At 38.5% G+C, this 17500-nt stretch overlaps 1 protein-coding gene across 3 annotated transcripts in view; it reads left to right on the plus strand.

Moving 5' to 3' along the window:
• Positions 1–7608, plus strand: part of LOC137973319 (alpha-(1,3)-fucosyltransferase 7-like) — a 25416-nt gene extending 17808 nt beyond the window's left edge. For 2 of the 3 annotated variants that reach the window (XR_011117203.1, XM_068820108.1), the window contains one exon: positions 4894–5030. Coding sequence is in view for 1 of the 3 variants with exons in the window: in XM_068820107.1 (XP_068676208.1) it covers positions 4894–5234 (341 nt within the window). In the remaining 2 variants the exon portion in view is untranslated. Of the gene's footprint in view, positions 1–4893 lie in introns of all 3 variants that reach the window. The other variant, XM_068820107.1, reaches the window with a different exon arrangement.
• The last annotated feature ends 9892 nt before the right edge of the window (positions 7609–17500 follow it).

Here is a 17500-nt window from a genome sequence, read left to right on the forward strand (position 1 = left end):
TAGACCTCCAAATAAATTGATACTGAATAAACATGAGATACTCACCGGAGCGTCTCTACCGCTATTCCACGAGGGTGTTTGGGACAGCCCGCGTTGATCTGAGCATCTGGGACTTAACAGCATCAAAATAGACCTATGTCCTTTCGGCTCTTATTTCGCTCTTTGCATTTTCTTGCACTGGTATTTGCAACTATTAGCTTAGTGTGTTTTGGTGTTCAAGAAAAAAAAAAAGTTGGGAAAAATAACTGTTTCGGTGTTCCGGTGTTCCACTGTTTTGTGGTTTAGTAATGCCCAAAAAAAGCGGTGGGCAATTTCACAGATGGCTTTTCGGGACTTTTGAGAAATGGGCTCCTGGTCCGCTCGCCGAGATCTCGACCTGAGCTGGCAATCGTCTCTAAAAAACATTTTCATGAACGCTCCATTTACCGTCAGCCTTGCTGCTTGATCACAGTTTATTTTTGGATTTGTTAGTTCTAGACTCATCTCACACAGCTTAAGGACGTTCGCGCTAATTGTTTGTGCGCAACGTTACTGCGCAGGTAACGCGCCTGTAATATGTCACGCATTACTTCGAGCATTGGTGAAGTTGAGGTTTTAAAACCTTTGCAAAAATAAGTCTTGCACAGCGTTGGATCAGAGAAGATCGTGATCAGTCAAAATTGATTAAAAAATATATATGAAAGTCAAGAAGACTACTGTAGACTGATATTCGCGTTGTTTTATCAGTCGTGCACTAGTCTACTTGACTTTCATAAATATTTTTCAAGCATTAGTTAAAATAACATGGCGACAAAAACGCCAGGGAAAAATTCCAGGCCTGCAAAAGAATGGCACATTTATTTCCGAATCATCGTGAAACGTGAAAGAGAAGTGAGCGGGAGGGTGGAAAAGCTCTGGAAAAGGTAGCTGATCGAGTAGTAGCAGAAAGGTTGGAAAACTCGAGGACGAAACGTTGCATATATTTAATGGGGCAACTTTTTAAAAATGTTTTTATTACCCTACGAACTTAAGTTCAAAATAAATGCATGTTTTTGAAGCTCTTTTCCTTTATTTTCTTGAAAATAGAGCAGTATTTTCGTCCTCGCCCGCTTAAATAGTGCAGACCTGCGTGGAAACAACCAGCGACCAAATTTCACAAAAACCACACTCCAGAAGATGAGCATGACGGCAATGGAGAGATACCGGTATTATACAAAATACTAACCAAATGAAGATGACGACTGCTTAAAACTTCGTTGCTATGCTCGAAAAAGATTTTTTGGGGGGTAAAAACCTTTCATCCCTTCAACGATCGATCCCCTCTTGGGTTCCAGTCCTTCCCCGACAGGTCATGCAAAAACGTGAAAAGCGAAATTTTCCAAGAGCTTTGCAAAATCACATCGATTTTACTAGTTTAGATCGTCGGTGATCCCTATGATTTTAATAATGAATCACTTAACTTACTATCTACAAAATATGATGAAATGAAAAAATTCCCACCGTAGGAAGTTTTTAACATTTTCTTTCCTCGTGCCATTGAATTCTGGTAGTGATTGCATCTGGTAGAGCTTACGAAAACGCTCGTCGAGGATGAACTCTACTGTTTACGACATCCCTAGCGGCATGCAGTTATCTAAAAATCCCACTCCTAAAAACCTATGCACGGAAATCTTCACTCTAACCATAGGCAGCCCAAGCTCGCGTCACTACAGACAGCCGTTGAGAATTTAAACGAGTTATAAGACTTTGTATGGGAAATAAAATACAGTCGATTATGAAGCCTAAAAAATGCTCAGTTTAATGTTCATTCAATAAAATGAATCAAAATGACGCACCTCTGGTGTATTCTTGTGCCTTTTGGAGCTTATTACACCATTTAGGGAATTCTGTGTTTTTGCGAACCTCCGTGAATGTTTCGTTGTCAAAAAACCTCACGCACTTGGCTGGAAATGAGCATTTTCTGCTTCTATTTCCACGATAGCTGATGAATTTAAGTGCTACTGATCGCCGCACAAGACACGGAGCTTGGGTCCGAGGTCAAATTAACTCCACCCGATGAGGCACAGTCATTACAACACTTGCCCCATCCCCACAGCGGCTTCTCGTAACCATGGAGCTTTAGCTTTGCGTGAAAAAATCTTGGCTGGGATGGATTTTCAAGTCGCAAACCGCCTTTGAGCTGACAACGGTTGAAATCTTAGTGTGCAGCCTTGACTTCGTCTTAGAACATTGAAAACATTGAAAACACAGAATTCCCTAAACGGTGTAATAAGCTCCAAAAGGCGGAAGAATACACCAGAGGTGCGTCATTTTGATTCATTTTATTGAATGAACGTTAAACTGAGCATTTTTTAGGCTTCATAATCGACTGTATTTTATTTCCCATACAAAGTCTTATAACTCGTTTAAATTCTCAATGGCTGTCTGTAGTGACGCGAGCTTGGGCTGCCTATGCTCTAACAGTTTATTTTTATGATTTTCAATGGATGAGCAGATAAGGCTACATCTCGCTGTTATGACCGAAATTAAGGCATTTTTCCACTGCCATTTTCTCCGAAACAAAGTCGGTGACCCCCAAGTTTTTTTTCATTTTTGGACTAAGTACTTTATGACCTAACTCTAGGCGAGAAATGAAGAAAATCTCATCGTAGGAAGATTTTGACGCGAACGTCCTTAAACGGGCCTTTATTTCGAATTAAAAAATACGTACATCTCTTATCATTTTCTTGACTTTGAAGGAAATCTTGATCGGTTGCCGAAGTTACCTTTTGACTTTTAAAGGGTATATGACAATTTGACAAAACACATCCTGCCGTTTTTGTTATTGTGAAGGCCTGGCAAAACGAGGAAACATGTTTCCAAAAAGATGCGTAGTGCGCATGAGACGTTTACTGTATACACTTTCAATGTCACAGCTGGAGAGGACTGTGAATGTACGCGCGAGACTACGCAGTTATTCATGTAAAACTGTTGCAGCACAACCTTATGGTTACAATTTCCACGAGGCTTACAATTCCAACAGCTGAAATTAAATCATGCCCAGGGAATAATCCGGTTCTTTCAGATTTTCTTACATGCCCAGGCATCGTTGGCTCTCTAGGGACAGAAAAATGGTTTCTATTTTTTTCAACTCGTCCCTGATTCCTGCTATGGTAGACGGTCATTCCCGACCTATTCTCAAGTTTTATAATTCACAATTGAACGTACTTCCCTTTAATCCAGAAAAATCAGTGGAAAGGACGCCTGAGATTCTTTCTGACACTTAAAGAGCATTCTGAATTATCGGGAGACGGTGAAACCGTTGATGGTCTTGGATTTTCCCGACATATAAGAAATATCGTCAGAATCCTTTGTAATCGTGTTACTGAAACACGGAGAGTGCTTTTTCTCATCACTATTTTAAGGGCTGGCGTCAATGTACATCTTTAAATATAGATTATTACATGTTAAGAGCCTCTAATCGTTTTTATTCACGAGTTTTTAATACCATATAGCAAACGAGCGAGTGTTCGAGCGAGTGAGCGATATGGTATTAAAGACGAGTGAATAAAAACGATATCTGGCTCTTAACATGTAATAATTTGTTTATTACATATTACATACTTGAAAAAAATCAAGCCACCAAGTTGAAGTACAAGAAAGTTGCATTTAATAATAGTGTATGAATGTAAATACTTCCCGCCAAATTCGACGCCAGGCGTCAGCTAAAATATAATGTGCAACCCGACTGGTCCAACCAAATTATTACAGTCTATTTGATTGGACAATTCAAACCGTGAAGTGAAATGATATCATATCACTTCACGGGTATCATTTTTAGTCACGGCTTTATCACACTGATATCCATATATAATATGTAATATGTAATAATTATTTTATACCATTCCTCTAATTAACTTAGCGCCCTCAGATGATGACATGATTCCGTGAAAGTTGACGCCTCAAACGATTTGCGATGATAGATTGACGGAATACAATGGGAATGAAATGTTGCAAGGAACTGGGCATCCAGCTGAGATACCGGAGTTTTACTCAGATTTCTCAGCTGGATGATCCAGCCTTTTTTTAGTTGCTAAGAGCGTGCGGCTCGTTATATGATTTGACCCGATTCGTTATTCGTATCTTCGTAGCAAACATTTTATACAGAGTGTAGGTTGTTTTGGCAGGTTATCGTAAGCAAACAGTATTCGCGGAGAAAAAGGGTTTGACGTAGAGTTGAGCTTTCAGTTTTCGACGGATGTACAGCAATGCAAAACCATGCCCACAACCTCCCAAACCGATATCTTGTGCATAGATGCCTTGCTCATCCAGCCATGTCTATGGAGCACGAAGTCTGTTTAGTTTGTACTTGAAATAAATTCTATGGAGAACGTCTTCACTTCACATTCTCTACATATTTTCATAAGGCAATTTATTCCAATGCAATCCTCTAAATGCTTGATGCATGTTCTAACAGTCTTGTGGCTTGAAAATTTTATTCCACACGGAGTTGAAGCGCCTGTATTCTGACCCAAAGGCCTTCAAGTCGACCCAAGCTGCGAGAGCGATTTTTCCGTCGATTAGCGACCAATTGTAACTTGTAAAGTTACGACCGAGTTTAAGAAGTTTGTTGGGGAAAAGATGCACTTGCTCGGTCAGGCGGTGGGTTGTAAAAACTTTTTGTTAGATGCTACAAAGGACTCTACAAAGGACTAATAAAAGATATGCAGCAACAGAGAAACTTTGTATTGATATTTTTTGTCCGGAATAAAGGGAACTCATGAAGATGGGTAAGTCTTATTTAAAGAAGAAAACGTCCATAGGTTAATTTACCTTCAGAGAGAATGTGGTCAAGTTTTTAATGAGCTCTTTAGCTTCGAGAAGAACTATATTTTGAAATTGCACATTACTTAAGTAATCTACATTCGTTTTCAGGTGATGGAAATGTGGTTCCGGTGGTGATGGGGGGTGCTGACTATATTAAGCTGGCCATTCCTGGGTCCTATATCAACGTCATGGACTTCAAAACTGTTAAACAATTGGCAGAGTACCTTCAGTATCTAGACAAAAATAATACCGCTTATAATGAGTATTTTACGTGGAGACTTAAGTACAAAGTATATCAGGATCTTTTATCATTTTGTGCTGTTTGTAGACACTTTTATCCCGATAATCTGCCAGAAACAAAAGTGTACCAGGACCTCACAGAATACTGGTCGCAGAAAGGTAAATGTAACCAGAAGGATCAATTTGTTATAAATATGTTGAACAATTGAACCTCAGTTCAATCAGTGTGTTTTTATTTCATTAAAGGGAAAGTATGGTCTAGAGAAAGTTTCTCTAAATAGGCCAGTTTCGTATTCTAACGGTTGTACTGGATCTAGCATGAAATGGAGGCAAATGCGGGCAAATTAATTTGCATTTGAAGAGATTTTGCCCGCATTAGCCTCATTCCTTCCTAGATCCAGTCCAGCCGTGAGAATTCGAAAATGGTCTATTACGAAAACTTTACCCCAGGAATTCGAAAATAATTGCCGTTTTGTCCAGTTCCCTGTTAAAATGTGACAAGAGCAATCTGAAGTTGCCTCTTCCGTGACTTGGAGAGCGCCATCTTGGATATGATGTGTTATGACGTAGCAATAGTCAACAAACGTGTTCGACCTTACCAAGTTCTTCGATCCTCGATCACTTTCTCATTCTGCTTCGAGAAATTAAAATGTAAGATGAACTATTGTAAACCGTCTTGTGGTTCAATAGGTAGTAAGCCATGTAGGCCATAACTGCGACAGAAGCTTGAGTCATTTAATACTTACAAATTTTCTAGTCAATTAAACTAGGCGGCAAAAATCAGCCAGGGCAAATGTAAACGAGACAAAAACTTTGAACATGCGACAAAGAAATATTCGACAAGCGTACCTTTTTCACTTTCTTCCTTCAGCGACAGCCTTTTTTGGTGCTTCAGCAAACGTATTTGTTTTTTTTCATATGGGGAAGCGTTTAATTTAGAATAAGCCGACGAAACTTTCAGATGTTGGCCAATACACGCCGCAAGGCTTTTTCACATCAACAATTGCTGCTGTTGGGGTGTACGCTTTCGAGGGGAATGAAAGTAGACACATGTCTAGACTTGAAATTACATACTGTATAAAAAAAAATCGAAGCTTACACCGGAAAATTAAAATTGAAAGAAAAGTTGGCCGGCGAAAATAAAACGTGGATAGATTCCTCAAACGTGAAAACCTGACTGCTATATTATCTGTTCAGGTCTGTCATTTTACCAAGGAGGACTTCAAGAGGGATCTTCAGGTATATGAATATTGCAATTGGTCTTGGTGACATTCGCTTCATACCGAAATCTCAGTCAACTAGTCCAAAATATCATTATATTAGAGCGAGAATATTAACGACCACGAGGTAAATCTGTTCAGAGGTGGAGCCAATATCAATACAATTTAGCCTCTGGATTATAAGATTCAGGTCTACAAAGTATTGCTCTCCTCGCGTGTGTTTTCCTTCTTTACATCAAGGACATTTGGTCATCTGGAGAAATCCTTGACTATTGCTACGTCATAGCCTCGTTTGCATTCACAAAAACAAAGATGTCGGATTTCAATTTAAATTTGCCTATTTTTGAAGCGTTATTCTTAGCTATTTAAACACATTTAGTCCAAATGAGTGGACAAGTATGACAATACAGGTAAAGAACTTTCCATTCAGAGAAACGTTTTCTAGACCGTACTTTCCCTTTAAGTGTCAGCCTGACATGGCGCTAAAAGAACGACTAAGTGGGGACACTGGGCGTTTTCTATTTATCAAGAAATTCCGGAAATTCCGGTTGGGATGTAAATGGAACACACATTTGTGGTTCGTTCCACTGGAAAATTTCCGGAATAAACGGAACTTCTGAAAATTCTGAAAAGGTAGTCCTGTTTTCCCGTTTGCTATTCATGGCCACATTTTTAAATTTTGGTGTGTAAAATCGCAATCACTGGGCGGCGAACGGACCTGAGTTAAATGGAACATGTTTTTCACCCGATGGAAATTTCCACCGAAATTTCCGGAAATGTTTTGTAAATTTTTTGTAAATATGTGGGATTGATTATGCTAGAACATGGCGTACAAGCAGTTCACAGTCTTCAAATTCTTTTTGGAATGAGGTTAATAAAAAAAATTCTGAGTAAATTCAAGAGTTGCAGAGGCCTCTCGCTTACATATTGCGATGTTCTTGTTGGATCTTTAGAGGCGGAGATGGATCTATTTAATTATATTGTAATTTTGGGAAAATCTTTCTTGTGGACTTGCTGATGTAGAGAAACATTACCTTCTTTGTGCCATTTCATAAGAATTTTGATGATTAAATATGTAACTGAAAACATATGTATTTCAAAACGAATAAAACGAATTTGTTGAAAGAAAAATGGAAGATTTTTGAGGAAAAAATTTTAACTAATAATTAGGCAACACTATCATTAAGGAAATTGTTAAGTTAAACAAGTATGTAGACAAGAATTGTTAATTTTTTTCCTTTTCTTTAATTAATTTAATATGGTGTCATTATTAACTTTTATAAACCAAACTTTATTTACTGTTCTGTAGTTTAATTGTTGATAAAAATAGTAATAAAAAAAATAAAAATAAAAAATAAAAAAAGTTCAGTCTTCCATTTTACGTAATGTGAAAGGATATTATTAATTCAATAGCATCAATGTTTAAGGGCTTGGACCTTATTATCGCAAGCAGATGAAGCCATGTCAAATACTTAAGTGAGCAAAGTATTTTCGCCTGCAGAAGTCATGCTCCGAAAGTCACACATGGCATGTATATATAGAATACTTCATGGAAAGTGCACGCATATGGTGTTTACGCACGAGTTGTGGCGTATCAGAAATCGAACAAGTGAGCGAAGCGAACGAGTGAGATTTCTGATACAAAACAACGAGTGTGTAAACACCGTACAAAGCACTTTCCATGTGGTATTATGTTTGTTATATACCTTCATACTGAGATTGAACACCCTCCTTAAATTATGACAAGCTTTATTTAAACAAATGTGGTCAAAATCACTGAAAGAAAGCAGCTTCGTAAAAAGCGAAAAAGCTCAAATAAAATCCAAAACTTATGAAATAAAGTTGGCTTATCTGAATTCTCCTCCATCTTCACGTCTGACAGAGCGAATAAATTCTGCTAGATATCTGTCGAGGTCCTCTGGAGTAATTGCTAACAACTCTCGCTCTTCCTTTTTTTCGCCTCTTAAAAAATCGTTTAAAAGTTTTACGTCTTGCGTAGTTTTTCCTTGTGTGTTTTTGTTTTCAAGACTTTCGACGTTCTCTTCTACCGAAGAATCGTGGATAACGAAACGCTTTTCACTCATGGCTTTCGTCGAGACAGGAACTTTCAACATTAACGATGGAAGAAATGCGAATAAAAACTATTTACTCTCTTCAGACTTGCAAAGCGATGGCTTGTGCGGTGTACGAACCGCGCCAACCAGCATTGAATGAAAACTTCAACTTGCTGTACGGCTCACACGTGAAAAAACATGATACGCGGCTCCCGATTGGACGTATCGCTTTTCTCACATGTGGGAAAAGCGATACGCGACATTTGATTGGTTTACATCGGTTTGCGAACGAAAATTTACTCTGCGGCTTTTCACTGTGTAAATCTTAGTATGTGTATAGTAAAGTGTAACACAATACCATTTCTTGTGTTACAGTTGAATATCCTACCTTTGGGAAAACGGTACTATTTCTTTTCTACTTAATCCTGTAGATTGATAGATGTTTCATATTAAAGTTTACACAGTTAGAAATCCTGTACACATCGTGTATTCCATTTTTCAACAGTCTGCCATCCAAGCATGATCTACCATCGCAACAGAAAGAAATATAATATCATAGCGTTTACAGCGCGCTCTGATTGGCTGCTTGAACTTCGGATATCCTTTGCTATTCACCTCCGAGCAACTCGCGCGGGATTTGCCTAAAAAAATATAAGGTGGTGGATATTTACCTCGGCGCTTCGCGGCTCGGTAAATATCCACCACTAGCCACCTCCACTTCTGTGAATAACTGCTAAATATTTTCAGTGAAAAGCTGTGGTAAACCGTGTAGACCGTTTCATATAAATGTTATAAATGTGTAACCAGAACAAATTTGTTCAGTTTTGAATCTCATTACTGGGTTGCAAATCCAGTCGGCATCTGTGTTTCATTTCTCCGGTTTCTGGAATCTTAAAAACGGCGAGTAATGGACTTCGACAAGAATCTTTCCCCCGTCGAGTCGGGTATTGGCGACTGGAACGAGGCACGAAAGATGGCAGTCACACCGAAAGTGTGCTCGTAGTATCTTGTCAGTGCCGCAGCCTCAGCGGTGGTTAAAATATACAGTTAAGTCTATTTGAAATGCCTGACGAATCATCTAAGAAAAAGGGAACCGCGGAAAAGGGTAGGAAACGAACAAGAGAGGGAAGCTCGCAAACGGATGAAGAAGACGCGTCCGACCAACATCACAAGCATGGATTCAAGAAGTGCCTCGAGGCTACAAACTCGAGGCTCTCCGGTATTGAAGAGAAACTCAACACTCTATTAGCTATACTGCCCGAGCTGGAAAATTATAATCAGAGGATTACTCTTCTTGAAGAAGAAAATAAAGCCCTCCAAACGAGTTTGGAAAACTCACAAGCAGAGATAGAAGACCTAAGAGCCCTCGTTGATGGTGTTAATCTTAAGCAAGAAGAAGCTAACACTTCTAGCGAACGCATCGAGCATGAAATCAAAGAGCTGCACCGCCGACATGTTAAACTCGAATGTCACAGTCGTAGAGGAAACTTGAAGTTCTTTGGAATAAAGGAACGTGAAAACGAAACAAACAATGACACTGAACTCGCCCTAAGAGAATTCATGCGTACGAAGCTAAAGATTCTTCCAGTCGACGAAAAAAACATTCATTTTGACAGAGTTCACAGAATTACGTCGCGCCATTCACAATCAAATGGGCGAAGTCTTAAACCAAGACCGATCATAGTTAGGATGACGGTTTTTCAAGGTAAATTTCTTATTAAATCCTTCATCAAAAATCTCCCAAGAGGTACCGGATTTGGAATATCCGACGATTTTCCTAAAGAAGTTGACGAGTTAAGAAAGTTGTTATATCCGATACTAAAGGCGGCCAAGCGCGAGAAGAAAAATGCATACTTCAACGTTGAAAAGTTGATCATCGACGGTGCTCTTTACCGTGGTGAAGAAACATCTCAATTTTCTTTCTATGGGCGTTTAATGAACAATTAAGCTAAAATAAAAGTTAAAATGCAGTTTAGTTTATTTATTTATTTTTTTTTTCTACGGAACCACCTACTTGAGAGCTGCAGCTTTCCACTTTCTATATCCACTCAAAATGCCGTACAAAGCTTTAGGTAAGTCTGTAATAGTTATGTGTTTCTGTATGTGTTTTCGCATGTGCTTTCGTTTTAGCTTTCTATCCTTTTATGTTTTTATGTTTGTTTCGATGCTAACGAGGTAATAAGAATGTCAAGAATCAAGCCTGGCCACAAATATCAACCGCACTGTGAGCATAATTCTAAAAAAACTATTTTTATTATTTCTTGGATACCCCGTCTATCCTGTTATTAGAAATCAAATGTATAAACTGTTATCACTTAACGTTAGAGGGCTAAACAGTTCGAGAAAGCGAAGACAAGTTTTTCGTTGGTTGCACCAACAGGAATCGGATATAATTTTCTTGCAAGAAACTTATTCCTCGCCGGAATCCATCAAAAGATGGGAAACGGAATGGGGAGGCAAAATCGTGTCCGGTCATGGCTCCTCTCATAGTAGAGGAGTCATGATTTGATTCAAACCACGTCTTGACGCTGACTTCAAAAAAATTAATGCGGATAATTCTGGCAGATGTATTTTAGCCGAGACTATTATTGATGGTACGAGAGTGGTTTTAGTAAACATTTACGCACCGAATGATACAACCCAACAAGTTGTTTTCCTCAGGGACGTTTCAAAATAATTTCTAATCCTTACGCTAATGACAACTTGGTGCTGGGAGGTGATTTTAACTGTACAATTAGCACTTCAGACAAAAAAGGCGGTAGACCGATAGCAAAAAAGCCTCTCTCGACGAGCTTCAGTCGTTAATCAAAACACATAATTTACTTGATTCCTGGCGTTTCAAGAATCCAGATCAATCAGGCTTTACATGGGCTAACCCGTCAATGAAAATACAGTGTAAACTTGACTACTTCTTTATTTCAAAGCAGCAAAAAGATCACGTAAAGGATTGCAAAATACTTCCAACCATTTATTCAGATCACTCCGCCGTCGCTCTCTCCATGTCTTTCAACGAAAGTGAACTCCCTCGAGGGCCAGGGTTTTGGAACTTTAACAACTCCTTGCTGTCAGATACTAATTACGTGGAACTGTTAACATTTAAAATTCCAATGTTTGCAAAAAAGCATGAACAAGTCAACGACAAAGGGTTGTACTGGGAAATTCGTGCTTTTACAATAGCTTTTTCAAAGAAGAAAGCTAAACGAAAACGTGACGAAGAATCAATTCTTTTGTCAGAAATGATGAGATTGCAAATCAAACTCCAGGCGTCATACAGCGATTCTCTTAAGACTGAGCTGGGGAGAATAAAATTCAAGCTTTCCAAAATTGCGGGTATTAAAACATGAGGAGCAATCGTGCGCAGTAGAGCGCGTTGGTACGAGCATGGTAAGAGGAACAGTAAATACTTTTATAACTTAGAAAAAAGGAACCAAAAAAAGAAACATATAACGTCCTTAGTTAATAATGAAGGTGACAAAATCACAAACCCGAAGGACATCCTGGAGGAAGAAGAACGCTTTTTCGAAGAGATTTACACATCAAGAAATATGGACCTCAACTGCTCAACTTTCAATGAGTTCTTTGAAACAGAAAATGCATTATCAGAAGAAATCACGAAAACGTGCGAAGGTGTCATGTCGGTTCAGGAGTGTGAGCTTGCATTAAAAGCTATGGAAAACAATAAAACTCCCGGCACGGACGGACTAACGCCTGAATTCTATCGCTATTTTTGGAACTTGCTCGGTTCATTTATGGTAAGTAGCTTTAATTACGCCTTTCGAAACGGAACTCTTTCTATCTCTCAACGTCAAGGGATTATTTCCTTCATTGCGAAGAAGAAGAAGAATACCGAATATTTAAAAAACTGGCGGCCTGTATCTTTACTGAATGTAGACTATAAAATAGCAACGAAGACCATTGGTCTGCGCTTAGAGAAGATCTTGCCGGACTTAATTCATCCCTGTCAATCTGGATATGTTAAAGGAAGGTTCATTGGAGAAAGTATTAGGTTAATAGCACATACAATGCATTTCACTAAAGCGAAGAATATTCCAGGGGTATCCGTGTTTTTGGATTTTGAGAAAGCGTTTGACTCGATTGAGTGGAATTTTATTCATAGATGCCTCGAAACGTTTTATTTCGGTCTTGACCTCCGACAATGGATAAAAGTGTTTTATACAGATATCTCTAGTTGTGTTCTGCATAACGGATACGGCTCAAAACATTTTCATCTAGAACGCAGGGTGCGTCAAGGTTGCCCACTTTCCGGCACATTATTCGTTATTGCTATTGAGTTACTCGCACAACGTATTAGACGCTCAAAAGAAATAAAAGGTATTCCAATAGATGAATATAATGAGGTTAAACTTTCGCAATATGCAGACGACACAACTGTACTTCTTTCTGATGTCCAGTCACTGTCAAGGTTATTTGATTTATTATCGCTTTTTGAAAGGTGCTGGTCTAAAACTAAATCAAGCAAAATCTGAAATGTTATGGCTTGGCTCTATGCGTAACAGAAAAGACACCATACATGATCTCCAATTGAGCGCCGAGCCAGTTTACGCGCTTGGCGCGCATTTTACATATGATCTAGAAGCGTCTGAAAAGAAAAATTTTTTTGACAAATTAGGATCTTTAAAGAAAACATTGAATATGTGGTCCCAAAGAGACCTCTCCATCGCTGGCAGGATAAATATAATTAAGACATTAGCACTTTCAAAACTTGTGTTTATCTGCAGTGTCATGAATACCCCTAAAGAATTCAGTAAAGAAGTAGACAAGATTACGTTCGACTTTATTTGGGATCACAAGCCCGCCAAAATAAAAAAGACTACCCTTATCAAGCAAAAAACAGCTGGTGGCCTGGACATGAAGGATTTTTCTCTCTTCGACAAAGTGCTTAAGTTAAATTGGGTGAAACGGTTATGCTCTAACTCAAATGCCCCAAGGCAGTACATACCTAAATTGCTGCCAGCCGATGTTGGCGGTACAGAACTGTTTAAATGTAATTATGATTATAATCTCCTTGACTTAAACAACCATCTTCCTGCTCTCTACAAACAAATCATTTTCTACTGGCAGGACATCGCAACGGCCACACCTAAAAATAAAAATGAGGTTCTCTCGCAGCCAATCTGGAATAACCGATTTTTAACTGTGAATAAGAAAATGGTATTCTTTCCTCATTGGTATCAGGCAGGAATAAAACAAATCTCGGATCTTTTTGACTCCTGTGAGGGCCATTTCCTCCCATTTAATTCTTTTTGCAGTAAATTCAATGTAAAATGTAGCTTTTTACAATATTATAGCATTCTCTCTTCTATTCCCCAAAATTTGAAGAAACTATTGCAAGAATGTTCCAAAGACTCGGTCATGCTGCCCACCTCAATCTGTTCACTGTCATGTAAGGCAATATACAGTATCCTACTTTACGTTGAAGATCTACCTCCACCAACCTCTGAGAAAAAAACTTTTAGCGTCTGGCGTCGAGAAAAGTGACTTGTCTAAAATCTACCTCCTACCATATAAAGCCACAAGAGAAATTAAATTGACGATGTTCCAATACAAAATCATTCACCGAATTTTACCAACGAATAGCTTGTTATATAAAATGAAAAAAGTTGCCTCGCCCTTCTGTCCCTTTTGTCCTTCTGAGTGTCAGACCCTGTGGCATTTGTTTGTAAACTGCAAGCACGCAATTTCCTTTTGGGATGGATTCCAGGAGTGGTACTCAACCTCTAGTAATACGAAACTGCTTCTGTCAGAACTGGAGGTTATGTTCGGAATTATTCGCTGTCACAACTACTGTTTGGCCCTCAACCATCTTATTATTTTAGGTAAATATTTCTTATATGTTAACGCTTTAAATACCATAAAATACAATTTCGATGATTTTGCCTCACTTGTGCTCGAAAAAATTAATATAGAAAAATATATTGCAGCCACTTGTAATAAGGAGAAAGAATTTAGGAACAAATGGAAATTTTTTTCTGTCCTTATAAAATTACATTGTGTCCTTCTACTTCTCAGCTTCTGTATTTTGATTTTCTTGCTATATATTTATTTAACAACCTATTAAATTCTAGAAAACCAATACCCTACATAGTGGAAGTAACAAACAAAATTCTTATTAGTGACTCGAACAATTAATACGTAAACAATTACGTTGTAAACAGATCAACTATAATTCCATTTGACTAGTGTTATGGTATTGTAACATGTATCGTATGTAGTGCAAGTATTGTGTAAGAAGTAAGTACAAGTGTAAGTCATGTAAAAAAAAAAAAAAATGGTTGGTGCTCTGCTTTTGAAAAACTCAGGCTGAACCCTGAAAATATAAAGCTAATGAAAACGACACCTGTTATTAATTAATGAAAAACAATTCTGTATTTTCACTCTTTAAGTGCAAAACTAGTCCATTGTTTGTCAAAAAAAAAATAAATAAGTGAGCTGCATTTCTAATATTTTACCAAGTATGGTGTTACGTACAACTCTGAAACCAAATGGAACATTCTCTGGTAACTTATGGGTTCTAAAAAGACAGAGAAGGAATCGAACACCTTAAGTGGATCTGGGATGTCTGTTGTCTGGCTGTTTGTGTTTATTTGTATTCAACTGTGCACAGTCTTCAGATTAAAAAAGAATAGTTGAAAATGTGACAGCCAAGAATTATTTGAAAGAAAGCTTGTCGTCTATTTTGTGCTTCATTATTCAAGGAAAAAGTCTTTTTTAGGAAAGGGTTTGATCCTGAAATTCATTTTGTTGGGTTTATTGTCTTCACGCACGCAATGAAATAGGAAGGGTTTTTTGCCTCAAATAGCAAATATGTTGTTTTGTTTCAATAAGTTTTTCTCTGGGAAAGGTGGCCTTTATAGATGGCTTTCATAATGACGTCATCAAATTCTCAAAACAAAATCTCAAGGTGTTTTGCAAGTTTCCAGTTACATGACGTCTTTCCTTTAGAGAATACATCGTTTTGAATTTATGAAATGTCACCTTGCGTGACATTCTGATACAAAATTATTTGGTTCAAAAAAATGTTTGTGCCTATGAATCTTAGCAGTCTGAGCGTTTCAAGTACGTTAGGAGATGTGTTCATACACATTTACTTTATTTCATGAGCGAAAGGTAAGCGCTTTCATCGCTAAAGAAATTCCAGATGTTCGTGTTGATCTCTGACCGCCATATTGGTGCAAATAGTGGTGCACCAACACGGCGGCTCCATACAAAACTCTATAAAGTCGCATGAAACACTTCGGCAAATAACTCAGAAACGATGAGCCGCACAGATCTGAGAATTGGTGAGGTGATTTATGAATGTGTCTCCTACAAAACCTTCCACGTTTTTGGCTTATTTCATTGAACGGTTTCGATTTTTATTTGTCGCGTGACAATGAAAACAATCCCCCCCCCCCTTCCTCTTCTCCCTAAGCAATATTGAGACAGACAGCAGCATTTCTGAATGTTTCCGGATTCCAATCAACATTGAAAGGGGCAAGGGGGGCTGTATATATGCTCTTTATTTCAAACCATTTTAGTTCAAGTGTCCAGAGACTTTTGTCCAGGATCCTGGACAAAATGTCTTGGGTATACTTTTTGAAATGAGCGCAAAAACTTTAAACCAAAGCCTCTCGTTATTCCTCCTCCCTCTCCCAAGCAATGTTGAATCCGACTGCAGCATTTCTGAATGTTTCTCGGATTCAATCAGCATTGAAAGTGGTGTATAATAATGATTATGTAATGCGAAGTGTTAAGCATCTACCCCATATAAACCATGTGAGCGTTAGCCCTGCTGATGGAAATTCCATTTCACTTCACATTACACTCTAATCAGTTAAGTCTGTTCAAATATAAGTGCTACACGGCCAACGTTTGCAAAAACGTAATCCTTCCTTGTACTCGTACATGTTCATTGCCGTGACTTTAACATCGTCAGCTCCCACGGCCTGCTCCCGTCTGACCTTGTAGCTCAGTCAGTAGAGCAGCGGTGATCTAACCCGAAGGTCGTGGGTTCAATTCCCACCCTGGTCAGAGTTTTTCTCTGTCTTTGTGTGGGCCATTTCCATCAGTAGGGCTAACGCTCACATGGTTTATACGGGGTAGATACTTAGCACTTCAAATATAAGTGCTACACGGCCAACATTTGCAAAAACGTAATCCGTCCTTGTATTCACATAAAATACTATTTACAGTTGTTTGCTCAGCGAGCTAGCCGATGAATGGGTGTGAGGCTGCCGGTGACCTTGTATTGATACAGCCCTTACTGCTTGTAACATGTAAATTTGTGTTGTGTTAATTCTAATTAGTCCATATTTAACAACATTACAAAAGCACTGACGTTTGTATCAAAACAGGGTCGCCGGCAGCCTCGCCTCCATTCTTAGGCCAGGTAACTTAGCTGCAACTGTAAAATGGTCTATTCTCATGCTTAACACAGGAATTTTTAGTTTTTGTGCAAACTCTTTCTCTATTTGTTAGCAATCATCGTTTCGTGTGACGCGTTATAAATATTTGTTCACAAAATGTTTCCGAATCGTCAAGTATCACCACAGAAGACAAGAACATCATTCTAAAAGCTTATTCTACGCAAAAAATAGGTTCTGGAGGTAGTTTTGAGAGTGTAAATCAAGTTTACAGCTGACAGTCCACGAGTCGAACGCATGGAATATTCAATCAAGTAAACACAACAGAAAGACGCTAACCTCATTTTTACATGAAAATCCTTTACTATTGCCGTAAAAACTATCCATATATCTTTTCTAGGCTCTAAAGAAGCTCTCTATGTATTTTTTTCTGTGATTTCAAATAAAAATTCCCTGGATTTCACCCCCTTCGGTGCGAGCCATTTCTGCTCGCTCGATGTCGATTTTCAGAATATCACATTATCATGTCATCTCAATCGATTCTAATAAAAACTGGTCAGTGATTGATTGGTTAACATCCTAGACATCCATTCTGCCAAATTTGGAAAGAAACGGAAGTAACGCCAATTTTTTTTAGGATTTTACGAATTTCCAGACTTGTGGTCCGGAAAAAAAAACAACTCTTGTTGAAAATGAACTTATTGTCGCAAGCAAAGGACGCCGTATCAAATACTAAAGTGAGCAAAGTATTTTCCCAGCCAGAAGTGATACTCCGAAAGTCACACATGGCACGTAAAGACGGTTTTCACAGTGACGTCATCGAATAGCCAAAACGCGA

The sequence above is a fragment of the Montipora foliosa genome, chromosome 10 (assembly GCF_036669935.1).
Source record: "Montipora foliosa isolate CH-2021 chromosome 10, ASM3666993v2, whole genome shotgun sequence".
In the NCBI taxonomy this organism is placed as follows: domain Eukaryota; kingdom Metazoa; phylum Cnidaria; class Anthozoa; order Scleractinia; family Acroporidae; genus Montipora; species Montipora foliosa.